The 24105-nt window shown below is 42.7% G+C and overlaps 1 protein-coding gene across 1 annotated transcript; it reads left to right on the top strand.

Annotated features, from left to right (window-relative positions):
* Window positions 1-839: 839 nt before the first annotated feature.
* Window positions 840-23582, top strand: ldhba (lactate dehydrogenase Ba). The gene is made up of 8 exons (XM_061960655.2): window positions 840-979; window positions 8177-8312; window positions 8457-8574; window positions 8636-8809; window positions 12117-12290; window positions 12375-12492; window positions 18611-18734; window positions 22949-23582. The coding sequence occupies exons 2-8, from the start codon at window positions 8184-8186 to the stop codon at window positions 23114-23116; spliced, it is 1005 nt and encodes a 334-aa protein (XP_061816639.1). The 5' UTR covers window positions 840-979; window positions 8177-8183; the 3' UTR covers window positions 23117-23582.
* Window positions 23583-24105: the final 523 nt, after the last annotated feature.

Genomic DNA, 24105 nt, shown 5'->3' with positions numbered 1-24105 from the left:
GCTCCTATTTTGGTGGCTTTTCCTCTTTTGGTATTTTCCTGTAGCAGTTTCATGTCTTCCTTTGAGCGATATTTCCCGCATCTACTTTGTTTTAGCAATCAAGAACATTTCAGTTGTTTTTATCCTTCTTTGTGGGGACGTTGTTGATTGTCATGTCATGTTCGGATGTACATTGTGGACGCCGTCTTTGCTCCGCAGTAAGTCTTTGCTGTCGTCCAGTATTCTGTTTTTGTTTACTTTGTAGCCTGTTCAGTTTTAGTTTCGTTCTGCATAGCCTTCCCTAAGCTTTAAGGCCTTTTCTTAGGGGCACTCACCTTTTGTTTATTTTTGGTTTAAGCATTAGGCATCTTTTTACCTGCACACTGCCTCCCGCTGTTTCCGCTCTAGACAGCACCGACACTTAACAACAGCACATCATTTGCAGACTATAATTACTGGTTTGCAAAAAATATTTTTAACCCAAATAGGTGAATTTAGATAATCTCCCACGGCACACCAGACTGTATCTCACGGCACACTAGTGTGCCGCGGCACAGTGGTTGAAAAACACTGTTGTAGAGGACGCTAAAGGCAGTGCCTTTAAGGCCCCCCCAATATTGTTGTCCGGGTGGAAAATCGGGAGAAATTCGGGAGAATGGTTGCCCCGGGAGATTTTCGGGAGAGGCACAGAAATTCGGGAGTCTCCCGGGAAAATCGGGAGGGTTGGCAAGTATGTTTGAGACCCCTGTTTTAGACTGAATTAAACAAAAGAAAAGAGTACAGTATATTTCCTTCAATATCCTTCATGTTTTGTTTACATGATTTGTCAGTAATCATACAGACAAAAAAACCCCGATCTTTCCGGATTCAGTCACGTTTAATCTTCATCCTCTTCTTCCTCTCCCTCCTCTCTCTCCTCATTTCTCCAGCAGCCTCCTCGCGGACTCGCCACCTGCCCGGGACCAGCAGCACAAATACCGGATTAAAGCCACAACAAGACGTAAGAATGTTTTGATATCCATTCGCTTTCTCATTCGATTTGTAACGCATTTTTGTGAGTTGCGATGCGCCGCTAAAGTGCACACATTTCATACCTGGACTGCTGCATCACCGCAGGATTTTCTCACGCGATTTGCTCGTGTGTCTTTTCTAACTCGAGTCGATATAAATGAATATGTCAAACATATTATGAAGAAAATGTGCGCCAGCCTCTTTAAAATGCGATAAATGGCAGCCACAATTACATAACCTCATTTCTACCGAAAAGCATCGGATTTTTGGATTTTTAAACCAGACTAAATGATGTGGTTATGATAGCAAATACATTTTTATAAACATTTGACTGATTTTTTTCAGGCTAAAATGTGTCGTTTTGTTTTTGCTGCTTACATATCTCATAGCACCTTATAAAATATCTAACAAGGCGATAAGGTGAATAAATGTACAGTATGTAGTGAGTCATGTTAGCACAATGCAGCAGGGTTAGCATTAACAAGTCTACTGTCCTGATTTTGGGAATTTATGCATTTCACTTTGATACAAATATTTTTGGGGGGCCTTGAATTGTTCAATTGATTGGTTTGAGTCCCGAAGTTGTACATTTCAGAATAACTTTTGCTCTTTAATTAAAAAAAAAAAAAAAAAGCATGACGAAACAAGCACATCCGTTAACGTGATTGACACTTTTTTTCATGTCGGTTTTACTTTTACAAAATAACAAATATTATACACACAATCATATTGGACCGTTTTTGTCAAGACTTGGTCCGGGGTGTTTGCTTTTCCAGGATGCAACGGAAAGTTGGCACGGGCGAGACGGGAATTAAGGTACATGGCGGGTTTTAATATATCAATTTAATATATAAAAAAAAAGGGATAAATGAAAGCGCGCACAGTGGCGGATAATAAACTATGAAACCAAAAGACTATAGCAAAAAGTACAAATGAAAAGCACGCACAGTGGCGGAGAATAAACTATGAAAAACAAAAAGATTATAAACATGGAACAAAAACTTACTTGGCTTGGACAAAAAAGGAGCAGCGTGAACATGGACATGAAACAATGGACGGAGCATAAATGTGGTGTGCAGAAGCATATATGGGGTGAGGTCGTCAGGCCGAACAACAGAAAATGAATGAACTTAAATACTATGGACATGATTAGTGAAAGCAGGTGCGTGACTCAAAACGTGAAACAGGTGCGTGACGTGACAGGTGAAAACTAATGGTTGCTATGGTGACCAGACCAGGGAGTGAAAAGACAGAAACTAAACAAAACATGACTTAAAACAAAACATGATAATACAGACATGACAGAGCCCCTCCCTTAAGGACAGATACCAGATGTCCAAGAAAAAAAAACTTAACAAAAGTCATGGGAGGGCGGGAGGGGGACATGGCGGTGGGTCGCCAGACCACGTGTCCCCGTATCCACCGGGGCAGAGTTAGGTGGCGGCGGCGAGTGGAACGCCGCTGCAGCAGGCGAGGCGGGCGCCCAGGGAATGGCCACATTCGTGGCCGACTGGGAGGTGGGCGCACTTGGCGTGGCGGGCGACCAGGTAGCGGCCATATCCGTGGCCGACGAGGAGGCAGGCGCGTCGTCATCGTGGCAGGCGTGGCTTGGCGTGGGTCTTGGTCTTGGTCTTGGTCTAGGCGTGGGTCTTGGTCTTGGTCTAGGCGTGGGTCTTGGTCTTGGTCTAGGCGTGGGTCTTGGTCTTGGTCTAGGTCTTGGCATGGCGGGTCTTGGTCTTGGCATGGCGGGTCTTGGTCTTGGTCTTGGCATGGCGGGTCTTGGTCTTGGTCTTGGCATGGCGGGTCTTGGTCTTGGTCTTGGCATGGCGGGTCTTGGCATGGCGGGTCTTGGCATGGCGGGTCTTGGTCTTGGTCTTGGCATGGCGGGTCTTGGTCTTGGCATGGCGGGTCTTGGCATGGCGGGTCTTGGTCTTGGCATGGCGGGTCTTGGTCTTGGCATGGCGGGTCTTGGTCTTGGTCTAGGTCTTGGCATGGCGGGTCTTGGTCTTGGTCTTGGCATGGCGGGTCTTGGTCTTGGTCTTGGCATGGCGGGTCTTGGTCTTGGTCTTGGCATGGCGGGTCTTGGTCTTGGTCTTGGCATGGCGGGTCTTGGTCTAGGTCTTGGCATGGCGGGTCTTGGTCTTGGTCTTGGCATGGCGGGTCTTGGTCTTGGTCTAGGCATGGCGGGTCTTGGTCTTGGTCTTGGCATGGCGGGTCTTGGTCTTGGTCTTGGCATGGCGGGTCTTGGTCTTGGACTTGGCGTGGAGGGTCTTGGTCTTGGACTTGGCGTGGAGGGTCTTGGTCTTGGACTTGGCGTGGAGGGTCTTGGTCTTGGACTTGGCGTGGAGGGTCTTGGTCTTGACATGGAGCTGGTGCTAGCCTTGGTGCGGCGACAGGTGCTAGCTTTGGTGCGGCGACAGGTGCTAGCCTTGGAGCAGCGACAGGTGCTAGCCGTGGCTCTGGTGCTAGCCTTGGCGCTAGCCGTGGTGCAGCTACTGGTGCTAGCCGTGAAGCAGCGACAGGTGCTAGCCGTGGCTCTGGTGCTAGCCTTGGCGCTAGCCGTGGTGCAGCTACTGGTGCTAGCCGTGGAGCAACGACAGGTGCTAGCCGGGGCTCTGGTGCTAGCCTTGGCGCTAGCCGTGGTGCAGCTACTGGTGCTAGCCGTGAAGCAGCGACAGGTGCTAGCCGTGGCTCTGGTGCTAGCCTTGGGGCTAGCCGTGGTGCAGCTACTGGTGCTAGCCGTGGAGCAACGACAGGTGCTAGCCGTGGCTCTGGTGCTAGCCTTGGCGCTAGCCGTGGTGCAGCTACTGGTGCTAGCCTTGGTGCAGGTGGAGGTGGTCTAGCTGGGGGTTGCGGCTTGGCATGGTAAAAGACTGGTGAGGGCGGTCGTGCTGGAGGCTGTGGCTTGACGGGTCGGAAGACTGGTGAGGGCGGTCGTGCTGGAGGCTGTGGCTTGACAGGTCGGAAGACTGGTGGTGGCGGCCGTGAGGGAGGCTGTGGCTTGACAGGTCGGTAGACTGGTGGTGGCGGCCGTGAGGGAGGCTGTGGCTTGGCATGGTGATGCCGAGCCACCCCACCAACACAGCTCCCGACCCCAGCCCCCCCCTCAAGGGGCGGATACCAGACGCGCTCCCTGCGGTCTGGAACTCTCTGTAGGGGTGGGCGGAGGAGGGCAGAAACTTCCCCATTAAATTGTCCAAATTGTCTTTCTTGTATCTGGGATTGAGTGGGTGAAAAAAAATTGTTTTGTGTCTTGGGTGTGGCTTGAGTCCTGGGGAGCGGGGAATCAAAAGAAAAAGAATTCAGAAAAAAGAAATCCTGGTTTTTGACGTCATCAGGGCGAAGCCGGGCTGGCTGCTGCTTGCTTCCGCCCGGAGGGGGAGGGGCATGTGGGAGCGGCGTGTCCTGCAGGCTCGCGGAAGTTCTTCCTGACGTCCTTCGTCTTTGGCGGCGCTTCCGTGGCTGAGGTGACGCTGTGTCGTCCTGGGACCAAATGAAGTCTCTATACTCCATGGAGGAGTAGCGCCGCGTTTCCTCCTCCATCGCGCACAGGACCGCCCAAGAAGCCTCGTCGAAAATGTCCAACTCAGGTGCGGAAAAGCGGGTCTGCTGACGACCTACTGTCATGACTTGGTCCGGGGTGTTTGCTTTTCCAGGATGCAACGGAAAGTTGGCACGGGCGAGACGGGAATTAAGGTACATGGCGGGTTTTAATATATCAATTTAATATATCAAAAAAAAGGGATAAATGAAAGCGCGCACAGTGGCGAATAATAAACTATGAAACCAAAAGACTCTAGCAAAAAGTACAAATGAAAAGCACGCACAGTGGCGGAGAATAAACTATGAAAAACAAAAAGATTATAAACATGGAACAAAAAACTTACTTGGCTTGGACAAAAAAGGAGCAGCGTGAACATGGACATGAAACAATGGACGGAGCATAAATGTGGTGTGCAGAAGCATATATGGGGTGAGGTCGTCAGGCCGAACAACAGAAAATGAATGAACTTAAATACTATGGACATGATTAGTGAAAGCAGGTGCGTGACTCAAAACGTGAAACAGGTGCGTGACGTGACAGGTGAAAACTAATGGTTGCTATGGTGACCAGACCAGGGAGTGAAAAGACAGAAACTAAACTAAACATGACTTAAAACAAAACATGATAATACAGACATGACAGTTTTGTCTAATTGAGACTTTGTTTTCATTTTGGTTAACATTATTAAACATAAATGGCCCTTGGTGGAATACGTTTGGTAACACCTGAACTACTTCATTATTATTATTATTATTATTATTAGCCTTTATTTAACCAGGTAAAATCCCATTGAGATCAAAGATCTCTTTTCCAAGGGAGACCTGGCCAAGAGGGCAGCAGCAAGGTTACATTAAAAACAGTAAACAAATACATAAAACATCACATTTACAACATTAAAACTTGCTCACATGACACATGTGCATACAGACAAGGTAGACTGCAGTCCTTTCACAGAAGCTTTAAACTCATTGAATGTAACAAGGGTTTGAAGTTTAATATTCGATTGTAGGTTATTCCAAGCCTTCGGTGCTGAAAACCTAAATGCTTTCTTGCCCAGTTCAGTTCTTACTTTGGGGACGACAAATTGCAGAACATTCATTGAACGGAAATTGTGACTTCCTTGTTTCTTTGTTAAAAGACAAGACAGATAAGATGGAGTGGTGGAATGGTTTTGTAGATGAAAACATACCAATGATTGAGGCGTCGAGCACATAAAGATGTCCAGTTAACCATTGAGTATAACACACAATGGTGAGTAAGGGCAGCTTTTTCTTTGTGTGTTTTATTATAAAGTGGACCAGGGATGTCAATGTGTTTAAGTGTGATGATAGCCATAGAACTATGGATGAAATTAGAGATGCAACAAAAGTCCTCCTGGGAAATATAAAAATAATGTTAACATATTAACATCTTTAGTGTCTCTATGTTTTTTTTTTTACAACATAACACTGATGCGGGCAGCACGGTGGTACAGGGGTTAGTGCATGTGCCTCAAAATACGAAGGTCCTGGGTTCGATCCCCAGGCTTGGGGTCTTTCTGTGTGGAGTTTGCATGTTCTCCGGGTACTCCGGCTTCCTCCCACCTCCAAAGACATGCACCTGGGGATAGGTTGATTGGCAACACTAAATTGGCCCTAATGTGTGAATGTGTGTGTGAATGTTGTCTGTCTATCTGTGTTGGCCCTGCGATGAGGTGGCGACTTGTCCAGGGTGTACCCCGCCTTCCGCCCGAATGCAGCTGAGATAGGCTTCAGCACCCCCCGCGACCTCGAAATCGACAAGCGGTGGAAACTGGATGGATGGATGGGCCCTTGGAATAAGATTGGACACACCTGAACTACTTCAGCTTTTTCTTTGTGTGTTTTATTATAAAGTGGACCAGGGATGTCAATGCGTTTAAGTGTGATGATAGCCATAGAACTATGGATGGAACTAGAGATGCAACAAAAATCCTCCTAATATTGGAAGTATAAAAAGAATGTTACCATATTAACATCTTTAGTGTTTTTTTTACAACACTGATGCAACAGTCATGCAAGTGTAGGTGTCACCTGCATCATTGCGCTTGTAGTTTGCAGTAGTGTACTGTAGAACTGTGTTCCATCAAGCTGACAGCTGTTTTTGAATGGATAGTGCTGAGTTCGTCTTGAAGAGGCTACTGGAGGAGCTACTGATGAGCTAATGGCTTTGCTTGACCCATTTACTGCTTTGCCGTGTCTTCTTCTTCTTCTTCGTTTGGATAAAGATGTTAATTAGAGGTGTAACCGCTATACAGCTGGGCGAGGGTTTAACAGCCAACTGACCAAGCTCTCGTCCACACCTGCCATACCACAATCCCCATTAGGATGGCGGCATATGGGACATGATGTCATGATGTGGTCTGCAGTCTGCCCCTCTGCAGATAAAGTCATACCCCATTTGCACATAGTTGAGTGGAAGAGGCCGACCAGTGCGAAGGCGATTGAGCCTGACCCAAACAGGCCTGGCAAAGCATATTGCCGGTAGTAATGTACTGGCCTCAGGGATGTACACACAAAAAAAAATGCTGGGTTATTTTGATAACCCAATTTATGAGTGGCTAGTGTTGGGTTAAAATTTTGAGTTATTTTTATGAAGAGCAATCCATTTTATGAGCTCCGGTGTGTAGGGACCAGGTCATACGCCGATAGGGAGTTTTTATTTACACGATGAGTCAGGTGTTTCTTGACCTCTGCGGCGGAGGCTCCGCCGAACCCCTAGGGTTCGATCGAACCCAGGTTAAGAACCACTGTTCTAGAGTATTAGCATTGTACATCCTAAATGTTACTTTAAGATGTGCAGAAAGGGACACACAGTGGATGGAGGAACAGAAAGAGAACAGGATGAAGCCAGAAGTTGCAGAATTTTGACCTCGGTATATGTCAAATCCTGATTACGGCCCTGGTTGCTTTGCGATGTGATGAGTTGCGTTGCATTTAGTAGCAATTCTTTGCATTGTGATGCAGTTCATTGCATACTGATGCGTTTAGTTGCATTGAATTGCATGGTGATGCGTTTAGTATATATGTGTTTAGTAGCGATGCTTTAAGTAGCAATTCATTGTGTAGTGATGCAGTGCATTGCGTAGCAATGGGTTTAGTCGTGATGCGTTTAGTAGCAATGCATGAAGGAGCAATATTGCAGTGCCTTCAGTAGGGACGTGTTTAGTAGTGATGCGTTAAGTAGCAATTCAGTGTGTATTGATGCAGTGCGTCATGTAGTGTTTCGTAGCATTGCATTGCGCAGTGATGAGTAGAGTAACAATACGTTTTGTCGCAATACGTTTTGTAGAAACTTGATGCGCATTGATGCAGTGCATTGCATAAAAATGCGTTGCGATCAGTTGTAATCCATCGCATTGCAATGGTATCCATTGCGATGTGTTCAGTACCGATGTGTTTAGTAGCATTGTGATGCAGTCCATTGTGTAGCGATGCGTTTAGTAGCGATGTGGTAGGTAGCAATTCGGTGTGTCGTGATGCAGTGCATTACACATTTCAGTTTAGTCAAACATCAATGCAAACCACGATAATAAACACAAGGTAAACAGAAATAAACACAAATGTGGTTAGCGTAAGACTGAAGACAAATTCTTTGACGCCAACATCAACTTGTCCCCTGCAGTTCCATCATGTCGTCGGTCCTCCAGAAGTTGATCAGTCCTGTGCCTGGTAGCTCCACTGAGCCCCCCAGGAACAAAGTGACCGTGGTCGGAGTGGGCCAAGTAGGCATGGCTTGTGCAATCAGCATCCTCCTGCGGGTAAGACATTCTTATTGTCTCATACATAACTTGGGCAAAAGTATTGGGACACTGAGCCACCTAGACTTGATATTGAATACTGATAACCTGAGTTATACAGGAGTTTGATGGTGATTGTCCTCAACCCCACATTTCCTTTCTCAGGATCTGTGTGACGAGCTGGCTCTGGTGGACGTGATGGAGGATCGTTTGAAAGGAGAACTGATGGACCTGCAGCATGGCAGTCTTTTCCTTAAGACCTCCAAGATTGTTGCAGACAAAGGTCAGGGACCCATCAGCGCCCTTGAAATACTTCATGCACCAACACAATTCTTGTCCTCCAGACTACGCGGTGACGGCCAACTCCCGCTTGGTCGTGGTGACAGCCGGCGTCCGTCAACAGGAGGGCGAGAGCCGCCTCAACCTGGTACAGAGGAACGTCAATGTCTTCAAGTCCATCATCCCTCAGATCGTCAAGTACAGCCCACAGTGCACGCTCATCGTGGTCTCCAACCCTGGTAACCACAACATTAGACTGCTTTGAATCGATTGATGAATGTACAGTTGTGCCTCAACTTAAGAGCGTTTTAAGAAAAGAGCTGTCTCTCGGCTAATTCATATGTTTTATATACTAAGCAAAAATTAAAGAAAGAAATCATCAAAAACATGACCAAGTGTGTCGCCTGATTGGTAAATGGGTTATACTTGTATAGCGCCTTTCTACCTTCAAGGTACTCAAAGCGCTTTGACACTATTTCCACATTCACCCATTCACACACTGATGGTGGGAGCTGCCATGCAAGGCCCTAACCACGACCCATCAGGAGCAAGGGTAAAGTGTCTTGCTCAAGGACACAACGGACGTGACTAGGATGGTAGAAGGTGGTGATTGAACCAGGAACCCTCAGGTTGCTGGCACGGCCACTCTCCCAACTACGCCTCGCCGTCCCCACTGGTACAGCAGTTGGAGCATCTCACTGCTAGTCACCATACTGAAGCAGAATGAGTCGGTAATGCCAGCCAAGAATGTTAAAATAGTATCTAAACGGTGGATATTTATTCAAGAGAATATGGAAAATCTGCTGATGGAGTGTTTGACGCTGAAGCAGCTGGAAGGAGATAGCGTAGAAGTCCACTCTAAATGGTAAATGCGCACATTATTATTACATTACTTCATAACACTACTGTAGTTGTATTACTACATTCTATTGTATCATCTTCATACAATATTTCTTATCTAAAAGTAAAATTTTCTTTTTAAAAGGCATGTTACATTTTAAAATTGGGCTGTTTTGGGTGGAGAAAGGACCAATTGAGATTTAAGAGCTCCGTCACAAAACCAATTAAGCTCATAAATTGAGGTACTACTACGTTTAAATTTCTCACGTACTTTCTTAATGTTCTGTCATGTTCAGCTTCTTAATCAAATCAAACTTTACCTATATAGCACTTTTCATACACAGACAACTGGCAAACAAAATGCTGTACGAAAATGAAAAGAAGGCACACAAACACACACACACACACACGCACGCACACACACACACACACACACACACACACACACACACACACACACACACACACACACACACACACACGCACACACACACGCACACACTATTGACAGTAACAAAACAAAAACAAAACATGGCACTGGAGTTGAGGGAAAAACGCCACCTTTGAGGCATCCAGACTGGAAAATAACTAAAATGAATGTCATCTAAAAAAAATAGAATGAAACATATGATCAAATACTTTATATGTGAAAATTATATAATATAAAATATAAATGTAAATAATACAATAATAAGTTAATAAAAAAACATTGACAGAATAATAGTAGTAATATTAATAATTAAACAATAATTAAACAACACAATAAATAAATAAAAACATAAGAGTTTAAGATGATTGGTAAAAGCCTGAATAAAAAGGTGTGACTTTAGCTTTTTTAAAAGAAAATTTCAACGGTCTCTGAAGTCCTATTGCTCTCTGGCAGGCTGTTCCACAATGGCTAAATGCAGCCTTACTGTGGGTCTTTGTTCTAGTATTTGGTAAAGATAAAAACCACCTCCAAAGACATGCACCTGGGGATAGGTTGATTGGCAACACTAAATGGTCCCTCGTGTGTGAATGTGATTGTGAATGTTGTCTTTCTATCTGTGTTGGCCCTGTGATGAGGTGGCGACTTGTCCAGGGTGTACCCTGCCTTCCGCCCGAATGCAGCTGAGATAGGCTCCAGCATCCCCCGCGACCCCGAACGGGACAAACGGTAGAAAATGGATGGATGGATGGAAAAAGCTAGTGCCAGAGGATCTCTGGATCTGTGAGGATTGATGCAGTAAAAGCAGATCAAATAGGTTAGAAGTAGGGATGTCCGATAATGGCTTTTTTGCCGATATCCGATATTCCGATATTGTCCATCTCTTAATTACCGATACCGATATCAACCGATACCGATATGTACAGTCGTGGAATTAACACATTATTATGCCTAATTTAGACTACCAGGTATGGTGAAGATAAGGTCCTTTTTAAAAATAATAATAAAATAAGATAAGATAAATAAATTAAAAACATTTTCTTGAATAAAAAAGAAAGTAAAACAATATAAAAACAGTTACATAGAAACTAGTAATTAATGAAAATGAGTAAAATTAACTGTTAAAGGTTAGTACTATTAGTGGACCAGCAGCACGCACAATCATGTGTGCTTACGGACTGTATCCTGTGCAGACTGTATTGATATATATTGATATATAATGTAGGAACCAGAATATTAATAACAGAAAGAAACAACCCTTTTGTGTGAATGAGTGTAAATGGGGGAAGGAAGCTTTTTGGGTTGGTGCACTATCTTGTGTTTTTTATGTTGATTTAATTAAAAAAAACAAAAAAAAACACAGATACCGATAATAAAAAAACAGATACCGATAATTTCCGTTATTACATTTTAAAGCATTTATCGGCCGATAATATCGGCAGGCCGATATTATCTGACATCTCTAGTTAGAAGGCAAAGGGCCATTAAGACATTTGAAAACTAATAATAGAAATTTAAAAGTTAGTTACACTATTGGTGTTCCTCAGTGTTCCATTTTAGGTCCTCTCTTTTTCATCATTTGGGCTGTAAATTCAATTCAAAAAGCTGTGAGAGACTCAAATTTTTGCAGCAGATTCTTAAAACCACTGGAGTGCTTTCATAGAAATTATCTTTCCATAGATTTTATTTTTTTTTGCAAAAAGGCCTTAAAAACAGCAGAGTGCTCCTGTGTGACAAAATGAATAGACCAAAATCAAATAGAAGACGCTGGTTCTCCGTAACATAAAAAAAAAAGAGAAGAGGAATAACAATAAAAGGAGAAGTCCGGCCCCCCAGGTCCTTAGCTTTCTGGAAATGTGGCCCCCAATCAATTTAACGGTATATACCTGATATACAGTAGCTGTTTGTATTATTACTACTACTGTACTGTCTTGTATACTGCATATGGTGTCACTCCCTCAGAGCACATGCCTGATGGATCAATAAAGTTCTGCATAATGTACAATTCTACTGTAATGTTGTAAATGGATGCTAAAAACCCTTCATTTAATTGTGCATATGACAACTGAAAGTATTTTATCTACACTATTTGATTGATTTTAATTTGACTTATGATTGTTTTATGATGATTTTATTTTTTGATTTTGATACGCATTATAATTATTTTTATAATTTTGTTATATTTTTAATGTTTGCCTTCTTGTAATTTTCTGTAAAGCACTTTGAATTGCCTTGTGTACGAATTGTGCTCTATAAATAAACTTGCCCTGCTTTCACAGTGGACGTACTGACCTACGTCACGTGGAAGCTGAGCGGCCTCCCCAAACACCGCGTTATCGGCAGCGGCACCAACCTGGACTCGGCCCGCTTTCGCTTCATGATGGCCGAGCGCCTCGGTATCCACGCTAGCTCCTTCAACGGATGGGTCCTGGGCGAGCACGGGGACACCAGTGGTGGGTGTCCGCAGACCTTTTGTTTTTCTGAAATGCTGGAACGAGTCAAATTAATGCTGATACAGCATGTTTTTTTAATTTCAGTGCCTGTGTGGAGTGGTGCAAACGTCGCTGGCGTCAACTTGCAAAAACTCAACCCTGAGATTGGTACTAATGCTGATAAGGAACAGTGGAATGCCACACATAAGGCTGTGGTTGACAGGTACGCTGTGTGTGAGTGGAATGTTAACTATGATAAATAGTACAGTTGTTCACGTTTAAGTCGACGCTCACCAGACTGCGACATAAGCAGTTGTCAACATGCCTGACACTGAACCTGGCCATCGCTTCCACAGTTACTTGACTTTGGCCAGAAACATACAATAAGATGATAAATAAATAAAATAAGTGCATTTTATTAGTTTCTGTGGTAAAATCCAGGTTAATTCCGCCATGCTTTTATTTTGAAACTGACTTTGCACTGAACAGGAAGTCACTGCAAAAAAGTGCTGACAAAATAAACGATAAAAAGACTAGATTTTAGGAAAAAAATACTGAAATTATCTGCCCATGCAGCTGGCTAATTTTACTTAATAAGACATCCTAAATTGATATTTGTATATCTAGGGATTAGCAGGACTTTTAAGATAGAAATAAGTATTTTATTCTGAAAACAAGCTTTATTCAACTTGCAATTCTTAAATTAAGCATCCTTGGGATGTTGCATAATCTTTAAACAAGATTTTCTATGTGGGGACAACCTAAATCTCTTATTTGAATAGTTATTTGCTCAAGTTTAACATTTTTAAACTAGAATAGACGGACTATAACTATTCATGCTAAAATTAGGATTATGGTGTAAAGTCAATCACTACAATTAAATAAATAACGGTTGCGGTGGTCATATCCACAAGATGCAGAAAGGACGGCAGGAAGGCAGCGTGCAGGTATGATGCTTATATACTCACAATAAGTCAGGGCAAAAACACAAAAAGGTAGACGTGCCGCTGGCGCGGGAAACTGCGGCAAAGCTTAACACAAGAACGCCCGAGAGGCTAGTAACAAGTAGGCGTAACCAAACGCTAACTGTCGCATTAAGCGAGTGAGACTGCCAGACAAAGTGTGGTGCGAGGCAGGATTAAGAAGCTCTTTGATTAGTGACTGGGAGCAGGTGAGCGTCCTGACCACTAAGAAAAGTAACAAAGGTGCTGAAACAGAAATAGACAACAACTCAGGATACACCAAACTAAACATGACCCGGGCAACAGACATTTCTATAAATAATGTGTAAAATCTTGGCAAGTGGCAAATAATTTGCAGTGTGGGTTTTATTTTGTGTTTAGAGGGATGTCATTGGGTTTAAAACATATTTAGAAGGTTGTAAACATTTGTTATGCTCTTATTTTGAAGATATTCAATGTATTAATAATAATTCTACTTTGTGGAAATGCATTTACTACGGTCAGGCCTGGAACCAATTAGCTGCAATAAACGATAAAAGGCTGCAGGTGTGCTTTGCTAGTATGACTCAAAATAAGGAAAGTGGGGGAGAAATCTGTGGGAGTAACAAATACAAAATAAAATACATTTTTTCTAAAAGTCAGTATCATCATCTTCTCTACTTCACTTTCCAAACTTCTCCAAGCAGAACTCCTGATTAGCATCAGCGTGACTGTACTCACACTTGTGTTCTTTGTGGGAAAGGATTAGTCCATGTGTCCATTAGTCCAACATGCCTTTTGAGAATTCCCTTCCTTCTTACTTCTTATGGGCAGGGCAGCACGGTGAAGCAGTCGATAGTGCTTGTGCCTCACAGCGAGAAGGTCCTGCATTCGATTCTATTTCTAAAGAAGAATAGGGAATTTGACTGTGGATGGCCAAATGGAACAAAATCAAATGGATGAATATATCTTTAAATACTTACCTAAATATGTCATTAATTATTTATAATTTAAATTAAATACATAAATGTTATTAAATGTGTCATTTAATTATTTAATGTCAAATTCCGTTTACCGTATTGTTCGAACTATAAGCCGCACCGGTATATCATCAGCACTCATTAAATTTCAGAAGAAAACTATTTTTTTTTCATATATTAGCCAAACCGGATTACAAAGCGATGATATAAACCGGTACGTTGTGAAATGAGATAATTACATAGAAAGATTTTGTAAATGTTTATTTACATACCTTAATTGTTTCCAAACGGTGTCTGTAACACGGCAGTAAAACAGCTGATCAAACAAAACAGAAAAGTCATTGATGATTTGGTTCATCCTTAATGAATAAGATTTTCTCCTTTTTAAATAAGGTTGAAGATGTTTATCAGGATTCTTCTTCCTTGTACTTTGTAAACACTTTGAGTTTGAACAGTTTATTAAAGAGGATCACATTAGTACGTTGTTTGATTTCTTTGCTTAATCCATTCTATAATTTAGCCATCAGCAAAGAAAAAAACATAGATTAGCCCAGGGGTTTCCAAATTACGGCCCGCAGGCGTCTTCAATTTCGCCCGCGATTGTCATGACTTGGTCCGGGGTGTGTGCTTTTCCAGGATGCAACGGAAAGTTGGCTCGTGCGAGACGGGAATGAAGGTACATGATTTATTATTATCAAAAAAAAGGAATAAATGAAAGCGCGCACAGTGGCGGAGAACAAACTATGAAAAACAAAAAGACTATAAACATGGAACCAAAACTTACTTTGACAAGGGACATGAAGCAGGATCTTAGAGGAATGGACAGAGCATAAATGTGGTGTGAGGTCGTCAGGACGAACAACAGAAAATGAATGAACTTAAATACTTATGGACATGATTAACAACAGGTGCGTGACTCAAAACAGGTGCGTGACATGACAGGTGAAACTAATGGGTAGCTATGGTGACAAAACAAAACAAAAGTGCACAAAAAGTCCAAAAATAAAACCTGATCACACAGACATGACAGCGATATGGCACGAGTTTTAGTACAATAATCAATTTGACCAGGAGCGGTGCACCCATATTATGTGTCATTGGTCTGGTTGCTCCCATTCTACCACCATCGGATGGCTAACGAAAGTAACTCTGTCATTAGTTGAACTTTCAAATCATTAAAGTACAGCATTTACCTCTATGACCTAATCCAAACAACCTTCCATAGTCAACCAGTACAAAAATTCAACAAACATGTCACACAGAACACAACCTGCTCATTGAACTTTGTAGATATTATAAAAAACCGTCCAATTGACATAAAAAAAATCAAAATGATGATTAAAAAATCTCAGGGAGGTTGTCAGGGAAGTAAACAAGGTAAGAGTTGAACTTTCACATACTCTTAATAAATAATAATAATTAATTATACATCTATTATATTATCATAGTGATGTGTACTCATATTTATGTATAGGCTTTATAAATAAATATATATATATAAACGTAGCATCTTTTATTATATGTATCCAACACTGTCCCATATTAAAGTGATATATATATATGTATATATATATAATAAATATATATAGTTATTACACTCAACAAAAATATTAACGCAACGCTTATGCACATTTCGGGGCGGTCTTCTTATTGTGGCCAGTCTAAGAAAGGCACACCTGTCCAGTAATCAAGCTGTCTAATACGCATCTTGATATGCCACACCTGTGAGGTGGATGGATTATCTCGGCAAAGAAGAAGTGCTAACTAACAATATTACAATATATACAATATACAATAATAATATTCAGAAAAATATACCTTTTGTGTAATTGTGTACTTTTGTGATTTTTAAAAAAATCTTTGGGTTCAGCTCAATGCAAATGACAGAAAAAACAAAAGTGCTGTGTTTCTAGTTTTGTTGAAATATGAGTATAATGATGAATTATTGTTGTACGGCAGGTCTCTAGCATTTTTAACACTCGACAAAATAATGCATTTTTTTTTTCTAAAAGAGCTTATCCAGCATAACTATGCCAAGAAGCTGTAGCCTGCATTCAGATTTGTATTGCACGTGACAAAACATGTTATTAGTAGTATACAACTTAAACACCGAAAATACGGTCAGCACTGATTAAATTATGCAATATTTAGGTAAAATTACTCTGAAAGGTAACTTAAATTTTTTTTTTTTTTAATTTTTGCTGTTGTTTTTAGTAGTTACTTCCTTGTAAATTGTAAAAATCTGTATCTTGTATCACACTTTTGGACACCTGTAAGTGAAGGCTTTTTAAATTTTACCATCAATTTTACCTTGTCCGGTTTTGTGGTCGTGAGTTTGAAAATCATCAGCCGGCTTGCATTTTTGGTCGTATTGCTGTTTTCTACTCAGTGGCCTAGTGGTTAGAGGGTCCGCCCTGAGATCGGTAGGTTGTGAGTTCAAAACCCGGCCGAGTCATACTAAAGACTATAAAAATGGGACCCATTACCTCCCTGCTTGGCACTCAGCATCAAGGGTTGGAATTGGGCGTTAAATCACCAAAAATGATTCCCGGGCGCGGCCACTGCTGCCCACTGCTGCCCACTGCTCACCTCACCTCCCAGGGGGTGATCAAGGGTGATGGGTCAAATGCAGAGAATAATTTCGCCACACCTAGTGTGTGTGTGACAATCATTGGTTCTTTAACTTTAACTTTAACTTGGTCGATCCCTGTTCATGCATCCACTGATAAATCACTGAATGTTTGTACTGTTTAACTGATGTACTGTCAACTAATGCCATGTTGGACACAATAAGACAGGCAGTAAATAATACCATGTTATTTATAGACAATCAATACATGAATGGATTATGTTTAGTGCTGCTGTCTGTCAGTAGGAAGGTTGAGAGTGTTTTTGCAATCTGAGGCCAATCGGTGATGACAGTTTAAATTCAAATGGCCCCGTGGGATTTGCTACTTGCAGCAGTGGTGGGTTTAATGTAATGTGTCTGCAGCAATGCGTATTCAAAGCATCCAATACTCACTTATACAATTACCAGCACACTGCCTTCTGTTTCCCTCTGTCGACCGCCCCCCTAAGACTGAAGCCCCGCCCACGTCACAGACCTTTCCTTTTTATCCTCCCACACAACCTCAGGTGGGGGATAGAAAGAGACATTCTGGACAATTTAAAGGGGAGGAGTCTACCCCCCTGCTGACCTCCCCTCACCCACTCCTAAAGACTGTTACAGTCTGCAAGGAGCGCTTTGGTATCCGCTTCTTGAGGGGGGGGCTAGTGCCGCGAGCTGTGCTAGTGGGGTGGCACAGCTGCGCCCAGCCAGGCAGCAACCTCCGGCCCGTCCACCACCACCAGTCCTTCAGCATGCCAAGCAGCAACCCCCAGCTAGGCCACCTCCGCCAAGGTCACGGCTAACCTCAGCCCAGGTGGGCCTGAAGACGCCATCCTCTCCGCCACCTTAACCTGCTGCTCCAAGGCTAGCACTTCAACCTGCTGCTCCAAGGCTAGCACTTCAACCAGTCGCTGCTCCTCGGCAAGCACCAGTTCCTGTTCCTGCTCCTCGGCAAGCACCAGTACCTGTTCCTGCTCCTTGGCAAGCACCATTTCCTGTTCCTGCTCCGAGGCGAGCACCAGTTCCTGCACCCAGGCAAGCACCAGTTCCTGCGCCGAGGCGAGCTCCAGTTCCTGTTCCTGCTCCTCGGCAAGAACCAGTTCCTGTTCCTGATCCTCGCCAAGCACCAGTTCCTGTTCCTGCTCCGAGGCGAGCACCAGTTCCTGCACCTAGGCGAGCACCAGTTCCTGCGCCGAGGCGAGCACCAGTTCCTGCGTTGAGGCAAGCTCCAGTTCCTGTACCTGCGCCGAGGCGATCTCCAGTTCCTGTACCTGCGCCGAGGCGAGCTCCAGTTCCTGTACCTGCACCAAAGCAAGCTCCAGTCCTGTACCTGCGCCGAAGCAGGCTCCAGTTCCTGTACCTGCGCCGAAGCAAACTCCAGTTCCTGTACGTGCTCCACGGCTGCTTCCTTCCTCGTCTCCGCCAGCGGGCCTTTCCACGGCGCCGCCACCCTCCTCATCGCCAGCGGGCATTTCCACGGCGCCGCCACCCTCCTCATCGCCAACGTCGTCGCTGTCATGATCCGTGGCCCGGATCATGTTTTGTTATTTTCTGTTAGTTTTGGACTCCCTTAGTTCCTGTTTGTGCACCTCTGGGTTTGTTTTAGTTTCCATGGGGATTAATTGGGTTCACCTGCCTCTGGTTAGTGGTCGGCACGCTCACCTGTTGTCGACCACTAATCAGAGAGCTATTTATTCACCTCTCTCGCCACACTCGTCCGTCCGCGAATAAATGTTAGATCAATGGATTAGTGTATACTTAGCGAGGTATCCACATATACTGTACATTCTGTATTTTTTGTGTTTTTTTAAGTGCCTACGAGGTGATAAAGCTGAAGGGTTACACCAACTGGGCCATCGGCTTGAGCGTGGCCGACCTGACGGAGAGCATCGTCAGGAACATGAGCCGCGTCCACCCGGTTTCCACCATGGTCAAGGTCAGATACACTCAATCGATTTGAAATCCAGACAAATCCTTGGGAATGGATGAAACAACATTATTTGGATATGGAATTGAGTTGAGTTTGTGTTTATTTTGAACATGCATGCATACAACATGATGGATCACAATTTCCAGTTCCTCTATTCAACATGTTCGAAAAGGAGTAGGAAGAAGCACTGCTTATTTAATCCTACCCCTTTTCCTTTACATAGCAGTTGCTAAAACTTTTGTTGACTTCCTGTTCTCAATTTATTCACAGTATACTCCATAAGTAATAACAATAAAAATAAATAATAATTAGTGAAGTAAGTTATATTTCATATGATGAGATAAGTAAGATTATCTAGAAAATGAATAGATGGATGAAATAAATTCAGAATGGATAAGTGGAAAAACGCAGACTTCAGAAATGGCCGATGTGTTTGGGACTACAAAAATGGCTACCGGATATTACTTAGGTGATTTCCAGCTAAAAATGGTGACTCTGGTCACATGGTCTAAACCCCACACCCTTTTGGGTGACATCAACCCTCGCATGAGCCCCTGCCCCTTATTACATGTCTATATATACTGTCTATATATGCTACCAGGCTTTTCTTGTATTTACTTCCATTGAGAATGATGGGTTGTACTTGTACTTGGGTTGTACTTGTATAGCGCTTTTCTACCTTCAAGGTACTCAAAGCGCTTTGACACTACTTCCACATTTACCCATTCACACACACATTCACACACTGATGGAGGGAGCTGCCATGCAAGGCGCTAACCAGCACCCATCAGGAGCAAGGGTGAAGTGTCTTGCTCAGGACACAACGGACATGACGATAGGTTGATTGGCAACACTAAATTGGCCCTAGTGTGTGGATGTGAGTGTGAATGTTGTCTGTCTATCTGTGTTGGCCCTGCGATGAGGTGGCGACTTGTCCAGGGTGTACCCCGCCTTCCGCCCGATTGTAGCTGAGATAGGCTCCAGCGCCCCCCGCGACCCCAAAAGGGAATAAGCGGTAGAAAATGGATGGATGGATGGATGGAGAATGATCCAGACGAATCATCACAACACCTTAGTGCCTCCCAGAGCGCACCTTTGATGTGCTAAAAACAGATTCTGTTGTCTAAATCACAGGTGTCAAACTACAGGCCCGGCACATCATTTTATGTGGCCAGCCTCATCATTTTACATGGCCCGCCTCATCATTCTACTGGCCCGCCTCATCATTCTACTGGCCCGCAACAATATTTTTTTGGGCCGCATTCTATGTGGCCTGGAATGTGGCCTGGAAGCCTGGAAGAAATGTGCGTCAATAAAAGGAAAGGGAAACAATTTTTCTTTTTTTAAATTTATTTGGTCCATTGTTCACAATGGACCAAGTTTGAAAGTCATGACGACAGATGTATTTTTTTTAATGCATTCTAACTAAATGCGATCAAAAGCTTGCTTACAATGAAGCATAATGGAGCAGCTCTTTTGCCTATAAAACCCTTAAAAACATTCAAACACCTCTGTACGGGAGCCTGTAAAGGACTGTATGTTACCTCAGGGCACAGGTGTCAAACTCAAGGCCCGGGGGCCAAATCTGGCCCGCCACATTATTTTATGTGGCCCGCGAAAGCCTGGAAATAATATGCGTTAATAAAATGCTTAATCTTTTCTTACTAAATATATTTGTTCTTTCCCTTTTGACATTAAAAATCATGTACTGCATGCAATTGCATATCTTTTAAAGTTCAATATTATCAAAATCTAAATATTATATTATCTTGTATTCCAAACATATTTTTTGTTAAAATAAAGATAAATACTGTACTTAAATATCTGCTTGACTTCAAAACAAATTATCAATCAAATTTTAGGCTGTAAAATTGACAATAGATTTTACGGTTAAATTCCGCCGACTGAGTTTTTTTTAACCGTAAAACCAACTTTGGTACTGTTACAGTAAGGCATTAAAACCTTAAAAAACTAAACAAAAAAAATATAAGACAAGATTTTACGGTAGGAGGCCACGGGGAAGACCCAGGACACGTTGGGAAGACTATGTCTCCCGGCTGGCCTGGGAACGCCTCGGGATCCCCCGGGAGGAGCTGGACGATGTGGCTGGGGAGAGGGAAGTCTGGGCTTCCCTGCTTAGGCTGCTGCCCCCGCGACCCGACCTCGGATAAGCGGAAGAAGATGGATGGATGGATGGAAGATTTTACGGTAAAAAAAGAAAACTGTCAGCTCTGTTGCTTGAATTTTAACGCTGAAACAGTGGTATTGTTTTTTCATTCCATTTATATTTATATTCCGTTGTAGAGAAGAGAAACTCGGCCGTGCTTCCCTTTAGCTCGCCTACCGAGCCCAGTCTGGAGCGAGAGGAGAACCAGCCTCTTCCTGGGTCACCTCTCTGTCGACTAGTCCGTGAGCGCGTACAATTAACACTCCAACCTCACGCTGTCCACGTCCCTCGCAGTGATGTAGTCACGATAGCACACAGCTAAACTCTCTCTAATGTTCCCACACTCGCGCTCCAGAGTAGTTACTTCCCCAAGCTGCAACCGCGGCAGTATTAACGACGCTACGTTGCGACACATATGAAATAGAAATAAATAATAATAATAATTAATTAATAATATCTTCAATCTGCAGAACTAAAGGGACAATTACACAAATATACAAACCTTCAGAACAACCTCCATTAAAGTTGTATGTACATGACATAAATATATATGTACCGGTAATCTAGTAACGGGCACATTCATAATAACATGTAATAAGTACATATTTTGATCGTTTTAAGCATACGTGGCACATTAATTAAAAAAACGTGTCACGACGTTCACTTATTAGTGCCCACTGCAGAATTTATGAGAGCTAACAAACGTAATAAAACAACACTTACTGTAAAAGGTCTGCTGTCATTAGGAATTTGACTGCTAGGATGTTCATATATTCCCATTTAGATGAAGAATGGTTCATAATCCCCGCAAAGAAAAGGGGATGGAATCAAGGGTCTTTTTCGTGTCGTTCTTGCCATTTGCCTGGCCATAATTGGCTGTCGAAGTGTACCGACTTGTTGGAATACATCTTAATCCTTCTACTATTCAGGTGAGAGGCGTGATTAATGATCTCGAAAAAAGATTGATGAGCAAGGAAGCGAGGAAGCAGCTGATCAGTCGATCATGTCAACATAGGCACAGCGCCGCTATAAATAGTTTGTCTGTGTTAGCGCTTATAATAACAATATCACTAATACTTGGTTAATATTCAAGTCACAAAATGTAAATGGAGTATTGTTGGCGCTTTTTGGATGTTTTTTATTGGGTTTTATGGGCGGAATTGAGGACCTCCAATTGACTCCGCTGTAAGCGGACTTTTTTTTGCGTTTATTTACGACTTAGAATGTAAAAAAGTACATTTGTTGTCATGTCTTTCATAATAATTGTGAACGATAGGCAATATTCCCCCCAAAAAGTGCAGGTTCCCTTTAATCTTTCAAACTAAATGTAATCGATCTTTCCATTATTTTCAATGTATGTACTGCTTGGAATTTGCTTGTCCTTTAAACTTCAATATTACTGTGTCTGATCATGCAACAAATATTGAATACCGGTATATCCTGCATTGCAATTTTTTGTAAGTATAAAAATGAATACCTAAATATCTGCTTGCATGTGAATTATCTGACTCATGGTTTCAAAGCAAGTTATCCATCCATTTGTACAATGTAATAATCAAATGCATAAGCAATCGTGAAGTAATATCAGAGGGCAATGATACATTTATAAATATACATATTCACTGTTACAAGCAGCCCTTTTGAAGGCAGCTATAACTGCAATGTGGCCCTCAATGAAAAGTAGTTTGACACCATTGGTCTAGAACACACTTCAATATAGCCCAGGGAAGATGGACATACACATGTTATCTGTGTGTTCTGCATGTTCCGCAACATAACAAAACGTCACAGGTCTGACCATACGATGCCATGAATGTGGAATGAAATGAGTGTTTCCATGGTGACAGCCTGTATACACGCATAAAGCTCATTTAAATGTGGCGGTCTGCACCACATTTGCACATGTTATCGATTGTACACAAAGTCTTAGTAGATCACATGCGACACGCCCATTAATAGTACACGCCGTTTTAGAGTTTGCACACGCTGTATAGCACTTCTTATTTGGATCTGAGTAGATGAAGCTCTAAGTGTGCATGTCTGTTTACCAAAGGGCATGCATGGCATCGGGGAGGAGGTCTTCCTGTCCCTGCCCTGCATTCTGAACAGCAGTGGCGTGAGCAGCGTCATTAACGTGACCCTCACTGAGGCCGAGGTGTCACAGCTGAAAAGGAGCGCCGACACTCTGTGGGGCATCCAGAGGGACCTCAAGGACGTGTGAACTTCGGTAGACCACCGTGATCCGGACCCAATTTGCACAATCTGATCATTTTACGTCATTCCTCTGTGTACAACTGCGATAATTCTGTAAAAGCACAACACCAGTGTTGTTTTAATCATGACAAGATTCAAGTATTAAGCACATTTTCTCCCAAGCGACTAGTAAATTGAAGAAATAATGTAGTGTTTTTGCTGTTTACTCCAGATTCAAGCACAACCAAAACAACTGATTTAATGTGTGTATTTAATAAAGTTCCTGCATTTATTGTGAAACAAATAGAGAAGCTGATCTATCCAGAAGGAACCCAAACAGTTTTCCTCATGTTGTTTTTGTGTCTTATGAAGCAGCATTTCCAGAGCACATGTAGGTTAGTACAGAAGAAGTTGAAAGTGCACAAGTTGTAATTGTCTGAGTCTGTGATGGAAGCAGTTAATAAATGAATTCAAACACCTGACAAAGCACTCTTCTCTGGAATGACACAGTTTATAATTAATATTCATTGCTACCACATACAATTAATTCATGATTTTTGAATCATGACTTTAAAATGTGTATTACAAGCGGTAAAAAATGGACGGATGGACTACTATATCAATATTTTTGTTAGCTGGCTAAAATCAATTATCTATTTTTAATTAAATTTTTTTGTTTGGTACTCATATTCAAGCTATTTGTGAATAAAAAGGGAGTTTCACTACCACGTAATGTCGCTACATGTATGTACACAACGCAAGAAAGAGTGATTACGACTGCTAGTGTACAGCATGTGTTTAGGTGTTTATAAGTACAATAAGTCATGTGTTTTCCTTTTTACTTATCAAATGTCACATTTTTGTGGTCCAAGTCTACATTTGCTGTGGATGGCGAGGTGAAATCGACCTCTTCTGGCCCTTTTAACTGCTCTCGTGTAGGTGTAAACTAGATTGTAGTGCTTCCCCAAGCAAAGGCCGAACTGGCTCCTGTGGCTGTTCAAGAGGAGCTGTTGTTGT

Source organism: Nerophis lumbriciformis, linkage group LG05 (assembly GCF_033978685.3).
Source record: "Nerophis lumbriciformis linkage group LG05, RoL_Nlum_v2.1, whole genome shotgun sequence".
Taxonomy (NCBI): Eukaryota; Metazoa; Chordata; class Actinopteri; order Syngnathiformes; family Syngnathidae; genus Nerophis; species Nerophis lumbriciformis.
The sequence above is the reverse complement of the archived record's forward strand: the minus strand, read 5'-3'. Positions and strand labels throughout refer to the sequence as shown.